Below are 23,655 nucleotides of genomic sequence, written 5' to 3' on the forward strand. Positions count from 1 at the left end.
AAGTGGGTCTCTTGTAGACAGCATATATATGGGTCTTGTTTTTGTATCCATTCAGCAAGCCCGTGTCTTTTGGTTGGAGCATTTAATCCATTCACGTTTAAGGTAATTATTGATATGTATGTTCCTATGACCATTTTCTTAATTGTTATGGGTTTGTTTTTGTAGGTCCTTTTCTCCTCTTGTGTTTCCCACTTAGAGAACTTCCTTTAGCATTTGTGTAGAGCTGGTTTGGTGGTGCTGAATTCTCTTAGCTTTTGCTTGTCTGTGAAGCTTTTGATTTCTCCATTGAATCTTAATGAGATCCTTGCTGCGTAGAGTAATCTTGGTTGTAGGTTCTTCCCTTTCATCACTTTAAATATGTCCTAATGCTCGCTTCTGGCTTGTAGAGTTTCTGCTGAGAAATCAACTGTTAACTTTATGGGAGTTCCCTTGTATGTTATTTGTTGTTTTTCTCTTGCTGCTTTCAATAATTTTTCTTTGTTTTTAATTTTTGCCAATTTGATTACTATGTGTCTCGGCGTGTTTCTCCTTGGGCTTATCCTGTACGGGACTCTCTGCGCTTCCTGGACTTGGGTGGCTATTTCCTTTCCCATGTTAGGGAAGTTTTTGACTATAATCTCTTCAAATATTTTCTCTGGTCCTTTCTCTCTCTCTTCTCCTTCTGGGACCCTATGATGCAAATGTTGTTACATTTAATGTTGTCCCAGAGGTCTCTTAGGCTGTCTTCATTTCTTTTCATTCTTTTTTTCTTTATTCTGTTCCGCAGCAGTGAATTCCACCATTCTGTCTTCCAGATCACTTATCTGTTCTTCTGCCTCAGTTATTCTGCTATTGCTTCCTTCTAGTGTAGTTTTCATTCCAGTTATTGTATTGTTCATCTCTGTTTGTTTTTTCTTTAATTCTTCTAGGTCTTTGTTAAACATTTCTTGCATCTTCTCGACCTTTGCCTCCATTCTTTTTCCGAGGTCCTGGGTCATCCTCACTATCATTATTCTGAATTCTTTATCTGGAAGGTTGCCTATCTCCACTTTATTTGGTTGTTTTTCTGGGGTTTTATCTTATTCCTTCATCTGGTACATAGCCCTCTGACTTTTCATCTTGTCTATCGTTCTGTGAATGTGGTTTTTGTTCCACAGGCTGCAGGATTGTAGTTCTTCTTGCTTTTGCTGTCTTCCCTCTGGTGGATGAGGCTATCTAGGAATAAATTTAACTAAGGAGATGAAAGATCTTTATGCTGGAAACTTTAAGACACTGATGAAAGTAATTGAAGAAGATACGAATAAATGGAAGTATATCCCATGTTCATGGATTGGAAGAATTAATATTGTTAAAATGTCCATAATTTCCAAATCCACCTATAGATTCAATGCAATCCCTATCAATATTCCAATTTGTATTTTTTATAGGAAAAACGGTCCTAAAATTTGTAGGAACCAATAAAGCAATCTTGAGAAAGAAGAAAGCTGGAGGCATCACACTTCCTGATGTCAAAATCTACTACAGAGCTGCCAAAACAGTATGGTACTAGCATAAAATACTTCAATCTCCATAGTCACTATTAGTCACACATAGACCAATGGAACAGAATCAAGAGCCCAGAAATAAACCCATGCATATACAGTCAACTAATATTTGACAAGGGAGCCAGGAATACACAATGTAGAAAAGATAATCTAATCAATAAATGGTGTTGGTAAAACTGGATATTCATATGCATATATAAAAGAGTGAAACTGAACTCCTATCTTACATCACTCACAAAAATTAACTTGAAATGGATTAAGGACTTAAATGTAAGATCTGAAACTGTAAAAGTCCGAGAAGAAAACATAGGGGAAAATCTCTTTGACATTGGTCTTGGCAATGATTTTTTTGAATATGACACCAAAAGCACAAGCAACAAAACAAAGATAAACAAATGAGACTGCATCAAATTATAAAGTTTCTGCATAGCAAAAGAAATGATCAACAAAACGAAAGAACAACCTATGGAATGGGAGAAAATATTTGCAAACCATATAACTGATAAAGGGTTAATATTCAAAATTTATAAAAAAAGGACTCATACAACTTAATAGCAAAAACAAACAACAACAACAACAAAACAAACAAAACAACAAAAAAAAGTGAGTTAAAATGAGCAGAGGACCGGAACAGCCATTTTTGCAAAAAGACACACATATGGCCAAGGTACAGGAAAAGTTGCTCAACATCACTTATCATCAGGGAAATGCAAATGAAAACCACAGTGAGGTATCACCTTACATTTGTTAGAATGGCTATTATCAAAAAGAGATTATAAGTGCTGGCAAGGATTTGTGTACTGTTGGTGGGAATGTAAATTGGTACAGTCACTGTGAAAAACAGTATGGAACTTCCTCAAAAAATTAAAAGCAGAACTATCATATGGTCCAGCAATCCCACTTCTGGTTATATATCTAAAGGAAATGAAATCACTGTCTCAAAAATCTGTCTGCATCCACATGTTCATTGTAGCATTATTTACAATAGCCAAGATGTGGAAACAATCTAAGTGTCCAAAATGCAATATACATATACTTCAGCCATAAAAGAGTGAAATCCTGCCATTTCTGACAACACAGATGAGGCTTCATGGCATTACACTCAGTGAAATAAGTCAGACAGAGAAAGACAAATACTGTAGGATTTCATATGTGGGATCTAAAACACCAAACTCATAGAAACAGGGAGTAGATTAGTGGTTATTAGGGGCTAGAGGGTGGAGGATATAGGTGATGGTGGTCAAAGGGTTCACACTTCCAGTTATAAGATGAATAAGTTCTGGAGATCTAATGTACAACATGGTGACTACAGTTATCAATACCATACTGCACACTTCACAGTTGCTAGGAGAGTAGATCTTAAAAGTTCTTACTACACACGGGAAGATAAATTGGTGCAGCCACTATGGAGAACAGTATGGAGGTTCCTTAAGAAACTAAAAATGCAACTACCACTTGATCCTGCAATCCCATTCCATGGCATATACCCAGAGAAATACATGGTCCGAAAGGATACATGCACCCCAGTATTCATTTCAACGTTGTTTACAATAGCCAAGACATGGAAGCAACCTAAATGTCCATTGACAGAAGAATGGATAAAGAAGATGTGGTACATATATACAATGGAATATTACTCAGCTGTTAAAAATATTGAAATAATGCCATTTGCAGCAACATGGATGGGCGAAGAGATTGTCATACTGAGTGAAGGAAGTCAGACAGAGAAAGAGAAATATCATATGATATCGCTTATATGTGAAATCTAAAAAATATGATACAAATGAACTTATTTCCAAAACAGAAACAGACTCATAGACTTAGAGAATGAACTTATGGCTACCTGGGGGAAGTGTGGGGAGGGGACGGATAGTTAGGGAGTTTGGGATTGACAGGTACACACTGCTATATTTAAAATGGATAACCAGGGACTTCCTCAGCGGTCCAGTGGTTAAGAGTCCACCTTCCAGTACAGGGGGTGTGGGTTCGATCCCTGGTTGGGGAACTAAGATCCCATGTGCAGTGCATGGTGCGGCCAAAAATTGAAAACATAAATAAATAAATAAAAATATAGTAAACAGCAGTAAAAACTTTTTTTTAATTAAAATGGATCATCAACAAGAACCTACTGTATAGCACAGGGAACTCTGCTCAATATTCTGTAACAACCTAAAAGAATTTGAAAAAGAATAGATACATGTATATGTAAAAATAAATAAATAAATACAATTTTTAAAAAGTTCTCGCCCCCCCCCCCACATACAGCTTAAAAAAAAGAGAGAGAGAATGAGAGAAAAGAGAGAAATAACAATTATCCTTGGTATCAAAATGTTTTGGTAATTTCTCCAAAACTTCTTTGAAAATGTAAAATAATAATAATAAATAAATAAAAATAATGGTTACTTCTTTGGGAAGGACTTTAAAATACAGTGTTCCCATGGACACCTAATATAATGACTAATGAGAGAAAATCAGTGCTCCCCTTCCCTGCCATCCCCATGAAGGAAATGACAACTCAGATGTATAAATTACTAATCTCTTATTCTATCTCCTGGCTAGACTGGGGTGATTTTAATTGCACTGTTTCAGGCCAGGGTGTATCACACTTGCCTACATACATTTTAGCAGCGCAGAGACAGCCTAACACCGTGTAGACCTTTTAGCCTGTGGGTTTAGTGCTCTAGTCCCTGAACCAATGAGAACCAAAAGAACAAATGTCCTCCCAGCTAAGGCCAGATAAGTATTCCTCTTTCTCTCAAACCCCATTATAAAGGCCTAGTTTGATCAATAAAGCTGTTCTGGCCTCTAGTGTGTATAGCATTTTCATGTTAATATTAATAATATGCTAGGGGCTTTACTGCCATGATTACCTCACTTAATCTTCATTTCATTCCTGTGAAGTAGGTGTAATCATCCATATTTAATTAAAAACTAAGCCACAAAGTAGTTAAATAATTTTCTTAAGAGCTTGGAGCCAAGAAGTGGGAGAATCAAGATTGGAACCCAGGTCTACCTGGTTCCATACTTTGACTACTGTTGAAAGTTGACTCCCAGGTAAGGCTGGCATCCTGCTCTGTATCTGTTAAGCCTAGTTCCTGGTCTCTGGCTGCTATCCTAGGGCCTGGTGCCTGGTCTCAATACCCTTAGCTACTGGTATGGGTCTAGCTTTAACCCGGAAGGCCCTCCCTCGGTCCAACGAACAGCCTCCACTTGATGACGATTCCTGTCTCTGTCCAGAGATTCTAGCTCTGCAGCCCCTACTGGGTCTATTCTTTTCGATAGAAGGGCTGCTACAAAACAGATCAATGTTTGCTCTGCTCTCAGACCTTATAATTCACACAGTTGGGTTTAGTTTGGCCACAGAGATAGTCATTACAAAATCTGTGTGATCTTGTGCCATTTCCAGGTCATGTCAGGTCTTAATTTATCCCCCATGGATGATGTTTATAATTCAGCTCTCAGACAATCAGCACAGTAGCCTTCCCTGTACACAGATACTTGTTTAAAGATGAGGTCATAATGACCCAATCACAGAATGATAAGCAACAGAGATTCTGCTGGGACTTCTGGATGAGAGTCCCTTGCTTTTTCCTACTGGACTATAATTTGGGAGAATGTAATTTTGCCATCCTGAGATGCCATGTGGCCTGGGAATGGAGGTAGGAGCAAATTAAGAGAAGAAGAAAAACAAACTGGGTCCTAGGAGCTATATATCAAGATGCACGGAAAGGCAGATTTATTTCTGGATTATCTATGAATGAATGAATTACTTATTTTTGCCTAAACCAATTTAGATTGTGATTAAAGACTCCTATGCATAGAGTTCCTGTGCCTTAATTTTACCTTTCATGTATTGAATTCCAGTTCCTTTTAGCCTGTGGCCTGCATTGAGTCTGATGGCTCAGGTCTTGCCAGCTCCTTCCTGACCTGACCTCCCTTATGCTGATCCACTATGGTGCTTTTGGATGCCACATCTCCAATTCCCCTTCCCAGAGCACAGCCCACCCATCTGGATGCTCCAAAATGGAACCCTTGACCTTCTCATTAACCTCCTTACCTGAGTCCTGGGATATGGCATCCTATATAGATTTCTCAGGACTCCTGGGGACTATGAGAACAAACATGTTTCTCCCTGCCTTTATGTGCTTCTCAGATTCTGGAATTTGTTTACTTAGATTTAATAAATCTTCTGAGTAACACCCAATGCTGCTGTTTTTCACTGTTGACATGAAAGATGTAGGTTGGGGGATGGAAGTGGGAATGTAAATTGATACAACCTTTCTGGAAAATGAGTTGGCAGTAAGACTTAATAATTCCTTAAACATATTAATGCTTTTTGGCCCAGCAATTCTACTTTTAAAATAGCCAGATAAAAAACTTATGCAAAAGAAGTAAAAGCTTTTTTCACAAATAATTTTATGGTAGAGTCATTTATAAGAGAAAAACATCTGGAAATAACACAAATGCACAACAATAAGACGTGTATTTTTGTAAACCAGGCTACATTTAAAAGATGGAAGAGAGTAGAGCTTTTAAGAATAAGTGTGCCTTTAAAATGCTCATAAAATGCTTCTGGATCTAGTAATTCCATCCCTAGTAATTTATCTTAAGACAATAACCTAAAATGTTGACACAGCTATATACACGAAGGTTGATAAATTATTCATAAGATGGAAAAACTAAAATCAAGTTAAATATCCAACATCATTGGCATGGGAAAATATTTCTGTTGTAATATTAAGTAAAAAATCAGGATAAAATTTTATATTCTATATGATCTCAACTATGTAAAACAAAATTATACATGCATAGAAAAAAAGGCAAAGAAGTAAATGTATTAAAATATTAAACAGTGATTGCCTCTGGGAGATAACTGATATTTCATCTTTTTAACTTATCTGTGTTTTTCAAAATTTGTACTATGGGCGTGTGCAATTTTTTAATAGAGAAAGTTATTATAAAAAGATGGTAAATATGCAAACTACACAGCAACATGAAGATTGTTTATGAAATAATGTTAAGTGAAAAAAGATGTACATAAAAACTTACTGTGATTGCAATTATGTAAATATGTTTCTGCATATAGACAAGAACTGAAAGGGAAAAATGTATAAATAGAATTAGGTTTTTTATTGTGCTAAGGCTGTGGGACTAGGAGTAATTTGTTTATCTCCTTTAAAGATCTCTTTAAAGTTGTTTTGATGATGTGCATGCATTTTTTTGAACCATCCTCTCTGTGTGTAGTCACTGTGCTGCTGACTTTCTGGCCGTGAGGTCGGGAGTACCCTGGCTTGGCTTCACATCTGGTTCTGGCCCCTCTGGACTGGCTCCATAGGCTTTGCTGGCTCTAAAAATGGCCATGAAGCAGGAATAATGGCTAGTTTGGCCTCTCTTGTTCCTTTGGTCTTCAGAGGGGCTACATTTACATCATGGGGGACTTTAACTGGAGACAAAGCCCAAAGTTGTCATGTAATGGTCAGCAGGTTCAGTCACCATTTAACATAGGTATTGTTTTAACAAGGTTAAGAGGGGATAAATTTTTTTGTGTGGATATTTGTAATCAGGAACAAATCTAGCTGTGACTTTTTTCTGGAAGTTTCTGTGATATTTTAAGGAAATCAATTGTCTCTTCAGAATGCAGCCTAGTTAGTGGAAAAGCCCCATGACTATGATGTCCCCAACATTTCACGCTTTCCTTATCACCAGCAAAGTAGGTCAGCTTTAATTCTGTCTGAGAAAGAAGACTCTGTGCGCCAATATCACACATGAAGTAATATTTATATGTAGCAGTAGAAAAGGTAAAGGATTTAGGATCAGACAGATCTGTATTTGAATCCTGACTCCATCACTCACTTATTAACTGTATTTATGTGGGTAATTCTAATCGAGCAGCACCTTCCTTTCTCATCTGCAAGTCAGGAAAGATGACTTGGGACTTATGTCTTATGGGACAGTGGGGAGAATTATATGAAAAATACATGTAGAGTGCCTAACACAGTTCTGGCACTGAGTGCCAACATTTAGATACTTCCTAAATGCTGTCCTTTTAGTCTATACCATCAAAAAGTTAATGACCATTTGACAAGGGTGCCAAGATAAATCAACAGGGGAAAGAACAGGTTTTTTTTTCAACAAATGGTGCTAACAAAACTGGACAATCACATGCAAAAGAGACAAATTGGAGTCTTATATCATATAAAACTTAACTCATAGGAGTACATCTTTGTGACATTAGGCAATGTTTTCTTGGATATGATACCAAAAGTATAAGCAACAAAAGCAACAAAATAGATAAATTGAACTTTCATCAAAATAAAAAAATTGTTGGCTTTAAAGGACATCAAGCAAGTGAAAAGACAATCCACAGAACAGGAAAACATATTTGCAAATCATGTATCTGTACTCAGAGTATACATTTAAAAACTCTTACAGCTCAACAATAAAAAGACAAAATATAACCTAATTTAAATGAGTAAGGGAAAATAACTTGACTAAACATTTCTCCAAAGAAGATATACAAATGGCCAATAAGCACGTGAAAATATGTTCAACATCATAAGTCTTTAGGAAAACGCAAACCAAAACTACTGTGAGATACCACTTCACACCCACTAGGATGACTATAATCAAAAGATAGATAATTAGAGAGGATGCAGAGAAATTAGAAACATCTTACATTGCTGATGAGAATGCAAAATGGCACAGCTACTTTAGAAAACAGTTTGGCAGTTTCTCAAAATGTTTACCTTAACATTTACCAAATGATCCAGCCATTCCATTCCTAGGTGTATGTCCAAGAGAACGAAAAACATAGTTTTTACTTGTTCACAAATGTCTTTGGCAGCATTATTTACAGTAGCCAAAAATGTAAACAACTGAAATGTTCATCACTAGATGAATGGGTAAGCAAGTTGTGATATATCCATACAATGGAATATTATTTGGCAATAAAAAGGAATGAAGCACTGATACATGCTGTAATATGGATGAACCTTGAAAGCATTATGCTAAGTGAAAAAAATCCAGTCACAAAAGGCCACATACTGTACAATTCCATTTATATGAGATGTCTAGAATAGGCAAATCCATAGAGATAGAAAGTAAATTAGTGGTTGCCAGGGCCTAGGGGAAGGCAAAAATGGGGAGGTGACTGTGAATGGGTACAGAGTTCCTTTTTGGAGTAATAATAACGTTCTGGAATTAGTGGTTATGATTGTATAATTCTGTGAATGTACTGAAAACCACTAAAGGGTATACTTTAAAGGATGAATTTTATTGTATATGAATTATATCTCAATAAAGGTGTTATTTTTTTTTTTAAAGCTATGACCAGCACTTTTAACTTGATGGTGGGAACATAAAAATCTTTCTAGAAGTGTGAAAAGGTATGATGATTACATCATTGCCAAATATTCTAGCTCTTCTCAATGCAGTGCCCTTCCCTGTAGGAAGATTCTGCATCTCTACCTTGTTGAATTAGAAGTGGTCATATGACTTGCTTTGATATAGGAAATCTGGGCAAAAGTGACCCCTTCTAAAAATTTTTAAGAGAAGGTACATGGCTCACCATCTCTCCCTTTTCCCTGTGCCATGACTACCCATATGGCAGGTGCTGTCCGCACTTTTCTGCAACCTCACATATTCTCCTGGCACTTATTATTTCTGCACATATTGAATACTTTCCAATTGCCGACATCTGCAAACCTCTCCTGAGGGCTTTCTTGGGCCACTGGAATCTGCTATGTCCATACATTGAGCAGATTGGAAGTGTCAGGGAATTAACACTCCCACCCTCACTCCCACTCCTCTGCCCCTAAGGGATAACTCTGAGGCTTATTTTCCACACTGACTTCCAGGGTTTCCCTGTAGGATTAAATTCCACTTGCCGTCAGTGGTAGCTTGCTTGATAACGAACCTTTCTTAGCTTTCTTCATTTTCTTGTATCACTTCCCCACCTCCCGCCAAGGTCTCTGGGATCACCTCCCAAATAAACTACTTGCATTAAAATCTTTGTCTCAAGTTCTGCTTCTTAGGGAACCCAAACTAAGACATAGAGCAATGTTCCAAATAAAGGATGCTTGGTCAGCCTGGGTGCCAGAGTAAAGATGAAGTAGAGCAGAAGCGACTCCAATCCATGAGAGACATGTACCAAAAGTAAAAAATAAACCTTTATTTTTTAAGTCTCTGTAATTTTGATGTCATTATTACTTTGGTGTAACTTAGTCTGTCATGATTAGTGAACTATGTATAACTTTTCTTAGTAATTCTCATTCTAGGAATTTTTCCTAAAGAAATAATTAAAGATGCACACAAAAATCTTTATACAAGAGTGTTCAGGGGCTTCCCTGGTGGCGCAGTGGTTGAGAATCCACCTGCCAATGCAGGGGACGCGGGTTTGAGCCCTGGTCTGGGAGGATCCCACATGCCGCGGAGCAACTAGGCCCGTGAGCCACAATTACTGAGCCTGCGCGACTGGAGCCTGTGCTCCGCAACAAGAGAGGCCACGACAGTGAGAGGCCCGTGCACCGCGATGAAGAGTGGCCCCCGCTTGCCACAACTAGAGAAAGCCCTCACACAGAAACGAGGACCCAACACAGCCATAAATAAATAAATAAATAAATAAATAATTCAAAAAAAAAAAAAGAGTGTTCACTGTGGTATTATTTATAATTAAATTATCAGGGACAATTTAATATACAATAATAGATAAATTTAATATAGAATGCTTTTCAGCTACATAACAGTCCCTCTGAGAATATTTAATAATATTGAAAAAAATGTTCACATTATATTCCTATATGGTTTATACAGGATCATTATAATTTTATTTTTTAAATTACATATATATTTGTATATACACGTGCAAAAAGTAACTGTCTCTCTTTTTAAAAAATATTTATTTATTTATTATTTATTTTGGCTGTGCTGGGTCTTAGTCGCAGCATGAGGGATCTTCATTGCGGTATGTGGGATCTTTAGTTGTGGCATGCAGACTTCTTAGTTGTGGCATGCGGACTCTTAGCCACGGCATGCAGACTCTTAGTTGAGGGATGCATGCGGGATCTAGTTCCCCAACCAGGGATCAAACCTGGGCCCCCTACATTGTGAGCGTGGAGTCTTACCCACTGGACCACCAGGGAAGTCCCAAAAAATAATAGTCTCTTTCATCAATCTGGTGATAAAGTCTCACTTGGATAGGAGAAAAATATTTCCTCATACTGCCTCCCTTCTGTCGAAGAGGTTATAGGAGAATAAACTTTCCAAAAAGTAAGAAAAAAACTATAGTTGGACTTCTGGGCCAAATGACTAAATAAGTTCATGCTTCAATAAACCCATTCATTCCCATCAAATAGTAATATTGAATAATATAAGAAAAAAAGAAATGAAAATATATAGTTGGGCTCCAGTGCAAGAGACATATCTCCATGAGGCTGAAAAGTACAGAAATGCAAAAGGATACATGCTCCTGACACTACTTGCTTGTTGAGATCTGGATATAGCAGCAGGCAGTAGCAGCTGAATGTTGGACTCCTATGAGCCTCCTAAAAGTGCTCTATAGGACATGGGGATCAGAGACAAGGTCTTCTGCTTAGAACAAGGATCTAGGGTGGGGCTCACCTGCTATGAAAGAAGCCTAGAAAAAAAAAAGGCTGCTGCAGAACTTTCTGGGAGAGAGCTCCTGTGTGCTGTAGGCCTAGAGAGGCAAGGAATATAGACAAAGGAAACAGAAGCAATGTTAAACTATCCTGCTGACTTTTTGTCACTGGATCTCCATATCCCCAATATTTACCAGGTCCTATACTGAAAATATGGGGAGAGTCAACTGCAAAATCCACCATATAGGGATATGTGAGCATAGTGGGAGTTTGCGGGGGTGGGGGGGGGTGGTAGTCAGGGCTGGGGAGAGAGAGTAACAGAAAACTTCCTTCTCAAAGTGATATTACAAATTAAAATTTCAAAACACATGAAGAAATTAAATGCTAAAAATGATACTAAACAAAATCAACAGTTATAACTTGAATTCACTCCAGATGAAACTTATTTTATAGAACAAAGATTTTAAAATAAGCATATTGAAGGTGTTGGAAGAAACAAATGAAAATGTTAAAACAGAATAAGAAATTATGAAACAGAACAGGCAGAAATAAAACAAGAGCAGGTGGATATGAACAAAATTAGAAATCTTGGAAATTAAAAATAATCATTGAAATATTGAAAAAGACAGGAAAATAATCCAGACTAGATATGGTCAAAAAGTGAGTTTATGAATTCAAGTTACTTTTGGGGAACTCAGAATCAATGCAGTAAAATAAAATGCTAAAAATTATGAAAAATTAGTAAAGAATCATGGAGGGCCACTTGAGAGAATCCAACATTCATCTAATAGAAATTATTGAAGAAGAGAATCAAAGGAATGAAGAAAAAGCAATCTTTGAAGGGATAATTTGCCAATAATTTCTCAGAATTAAAGAAAGACATAGATTCTCAGGTAGAAAGACTACTCAGAGTACCAAGCAGGGTAAACAGAAATAAATTCACATCCAGACACATTAAAATGAAAAAGCAGAGCATGAAGATCAAAAGGAAAATCTTTAAACCTACCCAAGAAAAGATAAGTTACCATAAACAAATACTGGCAGACTTCTTATTAGCAACTGTGGATGTCAGAAAAAAATGAAAAAAAAAATGTTCAAAGAATGAAGGGAAGCCCTCCTCAAGCTAGAATTTATACCTATCCAAACTATCATCCCAAATTGAAGTCAAAATAAGAACATATACAGATTAAGATCGTTTCTCATGGACTCTCACTAAAACAGCTATTAAGGGATCTACTTTAATAAGGTAACAGGAAAATCTTGAGATGCAATAAACAGGAGAACACAAAAATTTATAAGCTGTGTAGGAAAAGTCAGCTGGCTCTTCATCATCATCATCATCATCATCATCATCATCATCATCATGTGTAATTGCTAATAAGTGGAAGAAAGAATGAACTAGTTGTTGAATGATACTGGGATAATGGGTTATCTATATGTAAACAACAAATTAAATCCCCAGCTCATATCATACACAATGATCAGTCCTAAATGAGATAAATACCCAAGTGTGATGTAAAACTTGACAATTTTTAGAATACAGGAGAATATGATATTCAGGTAGGGAAGGATTTCTTAAATAAGTCACAAAAGCAAAGCTCATAAAGCAATATTCATACATTCAGCTACACTAAAACAAACCAAAAAACCCTTCCATAAATCAAAATACATCATAAATCAAAAAACACAAGCCACCATCTGGGGTAAGATATTTGCAATGCATGTTAAGTGACTAAGTATCAACATGCAGAACAACAAAGAATTAAAAATCAATAAAAAGAAACAACCCAAGAGAAAATGGACAAACGATATGAAAAGTCAGTTCACAGAAGAAAGCAAAAGTGGCCAATAAACATATGAAAAGATATTAAACCCCACCAGTAATCAGGAAAACATATATTATAAAAACAATGGGATAACATTTTATATTTATCATGATGACTGGTAAAAATTTGTCTGATGATGCCAAGTGTGGAGGATTCAGAGAAATGGAAATTATTATACTTTGCTGTTCTTATACTTTGAAGTATAAATTTGTTCAACTACTTTAGAAAACAACTGGCCATTATACAGTAAATTTGAAGATGCATGTAATCAGTAATTCTTCTCCTAGTTATATGCTCTAGATAATTCTCATACTTATGCACAAAATGCTCCAAGTAGTATTATTTAAAATTGCAAAAAAACTGGAAATAACCTAAATTATGATCAATAAAATGGAAAAAGAAATTGTGATGTAATCATAAGTGGAATACTATATAGCAGTTAAAATGATTGAACCAGAGCTACATGTATTCACATGAATGAATCTCTACAGTATAATAAGTAAGGGAAAAGTTCAGTATGACATTTATAGTGTGATATCACTTATAGGAATTTGTAAAACAATACCAGTTATACCAGTCATATTTTTGGATATATAGATATAGAAAATCATTGAATTTATTACAGTGGTTACCTATAGAGTGAAGGGAGAGAGATGCAATCAGCTAGGAGTACAGAAAAGTCTCAACTAGATCTATAATTTTTTTAATAGGGGACTCTGTAGCATATATGGCACAATGTTGATATGATAAAGCCAAGCTGTTTGGTGGTGAGGGGGGCAATAGATGACTCTTCATTTTATCTCTACTCTTTTCTGTGTATTCAAAATTATTCACGATGAACAAAGTAAGAGTTTAAAGAAGATAACACAGAGTTTTAAGGCTTCCAAATTCCCAGCCAGCATATCTGAAGGCTGATGAGGAGTGGTAGCATCAGACTGCAGTTCTGTGTTGAGGATGGTCTGGTGACGAGTGCAAACAAGCTAGTACCTCCCACTGGCATCCCCAGAGAGGTAGCATGCCCCTTGCTAGCTGCAGCAGCTTCTGGTGAGGTGGGGAATGGAGATGACTTTGAAAGTGAGAGACAGTTAGTAACAGTAGAGGGAAGTGATTTTGACATGGACTAGAGTTGTTCAGGTAATACATAGCCTCACGGTCTTTCCTAACCTTTCCAAGTCATGACACACATGGATAATATTTGGTACACTGGAGTAGAGGCTACCACCTTGGCAGCTCAGTTATCCTGGGACCTACCTGTACCCCTGAGAGATGGGTGGATCAATATATCACAAGTGTATATCTTACAATATCACACAAATGTAGCCTACTTGCAGTACTGTATACTCGTGTGACACAACATGACTTTTGAGAAGCTTTGACCCAGAAAATAGTCTTTCCTCATGTAAAAGTAGGGAAAATTATAAACCATTCCAAACTCTGGCAGTGCTTAACAGTGTGTCCAAAAAGAGTGCACTGAGAGTCACAACTATTCTGCTTGAATTTGTGCAGTAGCAATTAGGAACGGAAAGAGCTGGTGCAAAAGAAATGCAGTTAACAGAGTCTAAAAGTCTCCTTCTAAAGCAACTGAAGACAGATCAAGAAACCTCTCCAATTCATATGTCAGCATCATATCAGGGTGTGACCAGATGAGACTAGAATGTGAAAGCAGGCAATCTGGGTCAGCATTTGTGGAGCAGAACAGAAAACAATCATGAAGGAAAGCAACTAACCGGACGGGACAAAGATAATCACTTACCAACACCTTAGTGGGAAGGGATTGGTAGGTCACACAACTGAGCCATTCTAATTATATTAGCCCATGATTTGGAATTTCTATATATGTTAATTATATACTTGTTAAACACAGTTCATTCTATGGGTTAGATTGAACATTTTCAAACCAGTTCATCTTTGTTCTTCTGAAGTCCCAAGTTCAAAGAGATCTATCAGGTGGCAATGTAGTAAGGCCACCCGAACTGGGTGGATCCAAATTACATTTGCAGTCATTGTCTTATATCTCAGTTACATAGACAGATAACCAGCCTTTGTGCTAAGACAGTGCCTGCAGAGGACAATTTCTCAATCTCCTTGTGAGCCAACTGGCCCTGAACACAGCAACAGGCTGGGTGGTAGGCAGGATGACATGGCACAGCTATATTGGTTACTAAAATACTGAAATACCTCCGTATTTATTGGTAATTAGCCACTCCTAGAGCTCTCCAACCCTGCCATGTGACCACTCCCCCACACCAGTCCCTTCCTCAGGATGCCATCTCCCCACAGTCCGGTAACCAAAGTGTTAATGCCCAGCACAGTAGAGGGCCACCGGGGCCATTAAATATTTAGAACATCACCAGTGAATGAAGATGGACCACCATACCCACTCTTGCATGCTCACTGCTGGCACCATCATCTCCTTGGATTCCAAGAGAGGACAGCATCTCTTGTTGGCCAGTTTTGCCTCAAGTTCCCAAATTGAAATAAAATACCTTCTGGTAAAACTAAACTGCTCAACTTTTCTCTGGGCTATATGCCAGACCGAGGGGAAGGAAAGGAGCTTTAAATCCCAGGGCCATAGCTTTGTTGTGGGACTTGTCCTTCCTAAAGGTGAGTGACAAGAGTCACAGGAGACCAAACCTGGTCACTTCCCCAGACTGGTCTTTCCTCATTAACTGTCCTCCCTTCATTCCATGCCATCTACCAGGCAGTTTCCCCATTCCCCATGATTTTAAAACTTATTTCTCAGGAGACCACGGCACTTCCTTGACACTTGGATCCACTGAGTGATCTGGGGAGAACCTGGCCCTGGAATATGCAGCAACATCATAGTATCAACCCTGCCATCTGCAGAGTCAAGACAAGGCAGCACAGAGCTGGGGAAGAGAAAAGAAACTGCCTGTGGGGTAGAGGATGGGGGAGAAGGATCATTCATGACCCAAGAATTCTGCTGTTCATTCAGGAAGCCAAAGGAGGAGGGCAGGAATTGCATTTGGATAGACAACCAGACATCACTCTGGGAAATAAGGGAAAAGCCAAAGCAGAATGGCCACACCTACTCACCAGGGCTGGTTATCGTCAGGAGGTCTAGGTGCCGCTGTTGCTGCAAAAGAAAACACATTGTGAGAGCACTGATTCAAGCCAGAGCCAAACTTGTTGCTTAGCAGGTCAGGGTGAACATGCAAAGGGGATGTTCAGACACGCAGAGCAGGCTGTATTGCGGAGGACGTCGCCTCACAGCTCTGCAGGGAGGCCTTGCACCCTAGAGACAAGTGGGAACGGACAGCCTTTCTGGTCAGAGCCGAGAGGGCCTTAGAGACCTTCCAGTCAAACCTATCTTATATTTAGGGAAAATGAGGCCGTGAGAGGAATGTGGCTTACCTAGAGCCACAAAGAAAGTCCCTTTCCAGACTCCCAGCCATGGCTCACTCCTCTGTACCAGGCAGTCGTAGATTTCTCTTTGGTCACACTGGCTGTACTGGTTAAGTGTCTGATATCCTGGCAACCCTCTTTGCCTTGGGTCCTTAAGTCACTGTCACCCTCCTGATACTCCTTTCTAACCAAGATACTCCTGGGGGCTGGTTTATTTATTAAATCTGCTCAACAATGCTATGACAATTTCAACTACTGATGATCGAACCATTACTTTTCTAACCGAATCCTCATCTCTCTGTACCATACAACATTCAAAGAAAATAATATTTGTCAGGTACACTAGCCCATATAGATGAAGTTGCTCTTGTTTGGAGGCAGCTAGCCTTGGCCCCAAGGGCTGAGGTGGTCAAGATCTCAGTAGGCTCGCCCCCTATCACACCATACTTATGGAGAAGCCTAGTCCTGAACTGGATGTCATGGGAACCTGAGGGTGGAGAAGAGGGTATTGTAGGCTGAGGATGGGGCAGTGGTAAGCAACTCTCTTAAAGACTTAAGTCAGGATTCCTTAAGCCTCAGTCAACCTCTGTCTCTTTCCTACACTTGATTTTCCATTAATAGCAATTTCCATTAATACGTAATTTTTTTTCTTAAAAAGGGGTCCTAACAAACTTCACTTTGAGAACCACTGCTTCAAGGATACACATTGCAGGAGCTTCTGATTATCTGGTACTTCATCCAGTGGGTCCTTTGCCATATTTCACCTCACCTGCATTTCCCTCTTTATCTTGCCTCTCCCCTAGAATGGCTTCCTGAAATTCTCCTTAAGCAGAAAGGAGAAGGCAGCAACATTTTTTGAGTACCGAATATAGGCCAGGCACAGTACCAGGCACTTTGATGTGTCATTTCTTCTTACACTCTTGGCAATCCTACAGGGTTGGTACTGTACAACAGAGGGACATGGGGTTCAGACAGGAGAAATTATCTGCCTAAGACCACATCTTCACTGAATGAGAGAGCCAGGGTTAGAATTCAGTCAGTTCTAATCCTGGCTTGAAAGTCCAAAATACGATAATGCACAATAAATCACTTAGCATGATGCCTGGTACTTAATAGGTACTTAATAAAAAGAGCTATTTTTGTATTAATGTTTTGTTATTATTATAGACCATGTGTCCCTTGGTTTATAAAACCTGCCTTGCCCCTTTTCATAGAATTATTGGTACCAGAGCTCAAAGGTCATTGAATCTGACCTGCCACCTGTACAGGAATCCTCTCAGCAATGTCCCCACCAGTTATATGAACTGATTCTGTTTTATCCCTTTGCCTGACAGGGAACTCACTTTTTGCCAGTTAAAAAATTTTTTTTTCTGTTTTTTTTGGCCATGCCACACGGCATGTGGGATTTTAGTTCCCTGACCAGTGATCGAACCTGTGTCCCTAAATAGCTCTACTTTGAGCAGGGTTAAAAGCTGCTTCCTTATGAAATCATCCCTGTTTCTAGCTGCTTCAGCCCATGACAAGTTTGGAGACCTGAAGAAGATCTGTGTCATCTTCTCTCCTGGTTAAATATTCCCAGTTCCTTCATCCTTTCCTTATAAGACCTGGTCTCAAATCCCTGGCCCTTGTGGTCCCCTCCTCTTCCATTTAAATTTGATCTGTCCCAGTCAAACCTCTTTAAGATCTCTCTATCCCTTGCTTTAATGATTTTTCAGGGCCCTAAAAGCAGGTCTGTATCCTTTCATAGCCTTCTCCATCACACAGCCCTGTTTTACTGCCAGCTCATAATTCATTCCAGTTGACATTTTCAAGCAACAGTGCAACTCCAAGATGTCACTGACCTCCACTGTGAGCACACATTCTCATGCTGAAATGAAACACACACCCACACATGGAAGCTGGAGCCAGACTGCCTTCTTTCCCAATCACAGAACCAGGCTAGTGGGACAACTGGCTCAAGCTGCCTTTGCCAAGGCCAGCCTGTGAGGCTAGGCCCTTCCCTCATACATGAGGAAGGAAGACAATGTGTCCTTCTATTTTTCCATAAGCTTGGTTTTGTGGCAATCGCCGTTGGTGAAGGAGGTCCATTTACCTGAAAAGTGTCTATTTCCTAATTAAGATCTATCTCTAAATGGTGATTCTGTGTCCAGGGTCCAGTAGGACAAAAAGGGAAGAAAACCTGACAGGAACACAGACAGACCTGGCCTTGTGTCCTAGCTCCTCTCTGTGGTTTTGGATAACTTACTGTTATGTCTCTGGCCTTGAACTTCACACCTCTAAAATGAGTGAGTGAGACTGAAATACTGTCAGTGACTCTGAGTCAAAAGCAGCCAGACACTGTGCTTGTGGGCTCCCCTTCCGGTGTAGAGTTCTCTGAGAACGTCTGTAGCCAGGACCCTGGGGGCTAAATGACAGAGCTGAGAATTTAAAAGAGAACAAATTTTAAGCTAACCTCTCACACTGCAATTTTCAGTGCTTGTGTGTCTTCCTCACTATCTGAGGGGCATCTTAAGGGCCTGGAGCATCTATTATTCAGTCCATGGCACACAATAGCCCTCAGTAAGCATTGCTAAACTCAGCTGAACCATTCCTGGAATGCACATTATCCTTTCAAATCCCCATGCCTTTGCTCATGCTGTTCTCTCTAACTAATCTCCTGAGATCTTCGTGGAGCTCCCTCCTCACATCTCAAGACCTCCAATGAGGTCTCCTCTGCACCTCAGCTCCCAGAACTAACACCCTTCTCTCCTTTCCTCAGAACAGAATATTTCACACTTTGTTCTTCCAATGCATCTTGTAAAACCTAACTTTTGTATCATGCTCTGTCTTTTTTTTTTTTTTTTTTTTTTTTTTTTTTTTTTTTTTTTAAAGATTTGATGACAGTTCATAATAATGCAGTTGACAAGAAAATTAGTTATTTCTGAGATATACATTTTAAAGTAATAACTAGGATTATTACTTATAACATTATACCAGAAATGCTCTGTCTTAATTATCTGTTTCCTTCTCTGTTTCTCTCATGAGGTCTTTACTTGAGGATAAGACTATGCCATTTCATCTCTATATTTCCAGTGCCCAGCACACAGGCTGAAAGGAATGCTTGATGCCATCTAGTTCAAATGATTCAACTATTCCATTATTCCCTCTGCAACAACCCTGTTAGGTAGGAATTCATCAGCATGGAAAGTAAGCATGCCCCTTCCTCTACAGGACTTCCCCCCCCGTCACGGCTTTGGGGATTCCTGCCTTTACGATTTTGCTCCTGCCATCTCAGCAGCAATATTATCTATCCACCTCCTCTGGAGACCTTCCTTCCTTTACTCCCACCCATAGGATCACTGTCTCTCCTGGACTCCTACAGCTCCTACTGTCTGTACCACTTCTGTGGTGATGAATTAAATCTAACCTGGTGACAAACCCCTTTAACCTACAGTTCACAGACATATGTGTGCACCACCTAGTGGCCCAAGCAGATAAGTGTAGACTGCTGTTTTAACCTGTAGCTCTTAAGATAGGATTACAAAGTCTGCATGTTCTATATGCAAATAAAAACAAAAGTGTACATTCAAGAATCACTGTGCAATAGTGAGGGTGGGAGGGAGACGCAAGAGGGAGGAGATATGGGAATATATGTATACGTATAGCTGATTCACTTTATTGTACAGCAGAAACTAACACACCATTGTAAAGCAATTATACTCAATAAAGACATTAAAAAAAAAAAAAGAATCACAACAGTTTGAACCTAAGATACTAAAATATCCAAATAATTCCCTCAAAGTCCTTAAGGAATAAATGAAAAAGAAAATTTTCATTACTAAACGGTGTGCCTAGTATAATCATTTAGGATCACCAGTGGAAACTGTTTGGCATTTATTAAAATAGGGCACGTGATTTGTGGAATTTGACCAATAATAGAAAACTAGTTATATGAGAGGGGAGCATGGTGGACATAAAGAATTACCAGATTATATAAATTAGTTACCAACTGAGAGACATAAGGGCCTTTTATATGGAGATGATATATTACCTAACTGCCTGGATGGTAGAATATGCAATGTTAGTTGGAGGAAATGAAGGTAGCTAGCTAGGCAGCAGGTTTGGTAGGCGGACAGGGCCTGCTGGTTGAGGGCTGAGCAGCTGAACCATTAGCTAACCATAAGCTACAGTCTCAGGAAGGCAGGCCCTTCGCATGTGTGGTAGTGGTACCGTGTGTGTGTGTGTGTGTGTGTGTGTGTGTGTGTGTGTGTTTTGAGGAGTGGGGGGAACAGATAAAGGAATTCTAAACCTACACAGAGGGCAATGTGTCCAAGTGTGCCTGTATGGTATTCCACAGATTCCTGGCAGAGTGTGGGTATGCCAGGGTTGGGTCAGTTAGGAGGTAATGTGTGGACTCCTGGCTGTGTATGACTCTGCATCCAGCTTTCCCTGGTAGGAGTGGTGTCTCATAAACATTCAGAGGAAACCCATTTCTGTGTTCAACCAATGTGTGGTTGATGCAGAGTCATGACTCCATAAAGACCATGGGGGCTGGAGGTTCCAAGGTCAATAGGAGCAATCTCTGAATTTGGTGCCAACCAAGGATGGCAGAAGCATCTGTAGTGGATGCTTAAGGAACTGTCTATCAGCATCCTTGTTCCAAGAGTTTTCCATATTCCTCTGTTCATCCAGTGGAAGCTATTTTGTTAATACAATGCCACTTCACCTCTGGTCACAGTTGACAGCCCCAAGGGTAAAAGTACTGAAAGGTGGGTCAATTAGAAACCTCATCTAGGAATTTTGGATCTTTTGTGATTTCAGTTATTCTCAATGAAAACTATTGTTGTCCAACATTAAAGAATCTATCTTTAAAATTTTTGTAATAATGAAAGTAACACATGCTTATTTTTGTCATTTTCCAAATTTCCAGAAAATCCAGAAAGTAAAAATGAATGAAATCCCACCACTGAAAGAGAAGCACAGTTAGCATTGTTTTGGTGTATTTTTTTTTGGTCATCTTTCTTGCTTGTGTTTATTTAACAGGGTCATATTTAGATATAACAAATGAAGCATGTTTTAATCTTGTGCAGCATTATGTTATTTTTTTTTTGGTCTCAGGCTGAGTCTTTATTTTAAAGTATAAGAATGTAAGTCACATACGTTTATTGTTATAAATATGTTTGCTCTTGTTGCTGTGATTTTGTTTCTAGTCCTTTTTCAGGGAAGGTGGTGTTAGTAAGACATCAAGAGAGAACTACTTGGTTATTTTGTCACAGGAGGCAGTTTGAAAAGCCCAGCTACTGCAGCCTAGTGATGTAAACAAAGTCCTCTGAATCTGGGGAGACTCTTCCAGGCAATATCCAACCTTTTGGAAAAGATACTCTATTCTTCATGTCTGAAGCCCCTCTCCCTGCAGTTACACAAAGTATTTTGTGGAAAGAGCTCCAAACTCAAAATCAGACAGACAAACATATGAATCCTGACTCTATCATCTTTGTGCTGTTATCCTAGGCATGTTATTTAAGCTAGTTGGCAATTAGGTATCCCATTCATAAAAAGAGTGTAGACCAACCTCCAGGAGCCTAACAGGAAAGAGAAGCTGAGAGAAAGAAGAAGAATCATTCACAGGTGAGGGGGGGCGGGTGGGAGGTGTGAATAGGTAGAATGGGAAGCACACTGGTTGGAAGCTAGGATTTCTGAGCGCCTCTCCAGCTGTGCCCCACCTCAGGCTGAGACTTTGGGCTTCTCACCATCTGGTATCTAGCCTTTTACAACAGCATCTTAACTGGTCTCCCCGCTTCGAGTCTTGCAAATTGCTGCTGCAGCTGGAGTGAACTTTCTAGAATCACATCTTAAAACTCACCAGGCCTCCTACAGAATAAAGTTTAACCCTTTAGCTGCTGTTGGAGGACTTCTGTGACCCAGCTCCTGCCTCTTTTCTCCTGTTCCTTCAGACTCTGAGCTCCAACCATGATGAGCCACTTCCAGTTCCCCAAATTTGCTGTGCTCTCACCTCAAGGTCTTTGCACGTGTTGTTCCCTCTTAGAACAACAACCCAACCAGATTTACCTGGCTAATTCCTACTTGTTATTCAGCTCTCCACTCTCATGCCACCTCTTCTGTAAAGGCTTTCTTGACTTGCCAAGGCTGGACTGGATCTTGCCCTTATCCCTCTGACCTTCCCTATCAGAGCACCATCACACTGCATCTCCCTGGCCTGTTTACTCCTCCATCCTCTCCACTGGCTGTGTGATCTCCCTGAGGGCAAGGGCTGTGCCAGTATTACTTCACTCCTCTCAGGGACTAGCCCAGTGCCTGACCAACAGATGATAACAAAGATCTGCTGATCACTGGTTACCAAGATGATAACTAGAGAAGTTCCTACTGAATTGATCATCAGAAAAGGTCTTTAGTTTTATCCCCTTCTCTCTCAAAAGACACAGACACATCGGACCCATAATTTTTCTCAAAATCCTCTCTGATTCTGTCTTGGTGACCTAGGGATTAGACCACTGAGAATTTGGCCATCTTCATCTGGATGGGTAAATATGAAGCTACAGTTATAAACGGACTTTTCATTTTCATCACGAACTGCACTGCAATTACTTCTTGGAATGAGAAAGGGACGTGGTGTTCCAGGAGCTCAGGGCCTGGTTTGATGTGTGAGGTTCTATGTGGTAGAAGAGAACAGTCACTGATTATGTGTTCTGTTCTGCTTTTTCTGTTTCGTGCAGGATAGCTATTAGGGGAAAAATCAGTCTTTCATGGCATAGATTGGAGATAATTTAAATAAGAGGACCAGTAATCCCTGTGCATTTTCCTGTCACTCCAGAAGCCAGCCATAATGGGGAGGACCTAGGGATCCACACCCTCTAGAAAGGGAGGTCACAGGGGCATAGGCACACATTTGGCTTCATGGCTCAGCCCCTCTTTTCCCTGCAACCCCCTTCCTGTTCAGTCCTCCCCCCCTCACTCAGCCACAGTCATTTTCTAGGCATCTAGGGATCTCAGGCCCCCTCCCTGCCCTACCCCAAGCAGAGCCTGCTCCCTAGAAAACATTTTATGTGGTGCTGACCTCTCTCTAAACTCACTACTTCTGATCGTTCCTACTCCAGTCTAGCCTGCTTACTGGCTGCAGGACTGATCACTCTAAAATTAAATTTGATCCTTTCTTAGAATAATTTAATGATCCTCATTGTCAACAAGGGATGACAAATATCCACAAATTCTATGTGTTATTTGAAAAAGCAGTTTTTATATTTTAACATAACCTCATGTTTGGAGAACAAACAAAAAGTTACCTATTATTTTCAGAACCAAACTTCAGATAATAAAGGTGAGTCTAATCACCTTGGTCAGTGTCAC

At 39.4% G+C, this 23,655-nt stretch overlaps 1 protein-coding gene across 1 annotated transcript in view; it reads right to left on the reverse strand.

Moving 5' to 3' along the window:
* Positions 1–23,655, reverse strand: part of AGBL4 (AGBL carboxypeptidase 4) — a 1,384,112-nt gene that overhangs the window by 326,791 nt on the left and 1,033,666 nt on the right. Inside the window, exon 6 of the mRNA XM_059898403.1 lies at positions 16,003–16,042. Coding sequence (XP_059754386.1) covers positions 16,003–16,042 — 40 coding nt within the window. The remainder of the gene's footprint in view (positions 1–16,002; positions 16,043–23,655) is intronic.

This window comes from Balaenoptera ricei, chromosome 1, assembly GCF_028023285.1.
Source record: "Balaenoptera ricei isolate mBalRic1 chromosome 1, mBalRic1.hap2, whole genome shotgun sequence".
Taxonomy (NCBI): Eukaryota; Metazoa; Chordata; class Mammalia; order Artiodactyla; family Balaenopteridae; genus Balaenoptera; species Balaenoptera ricei.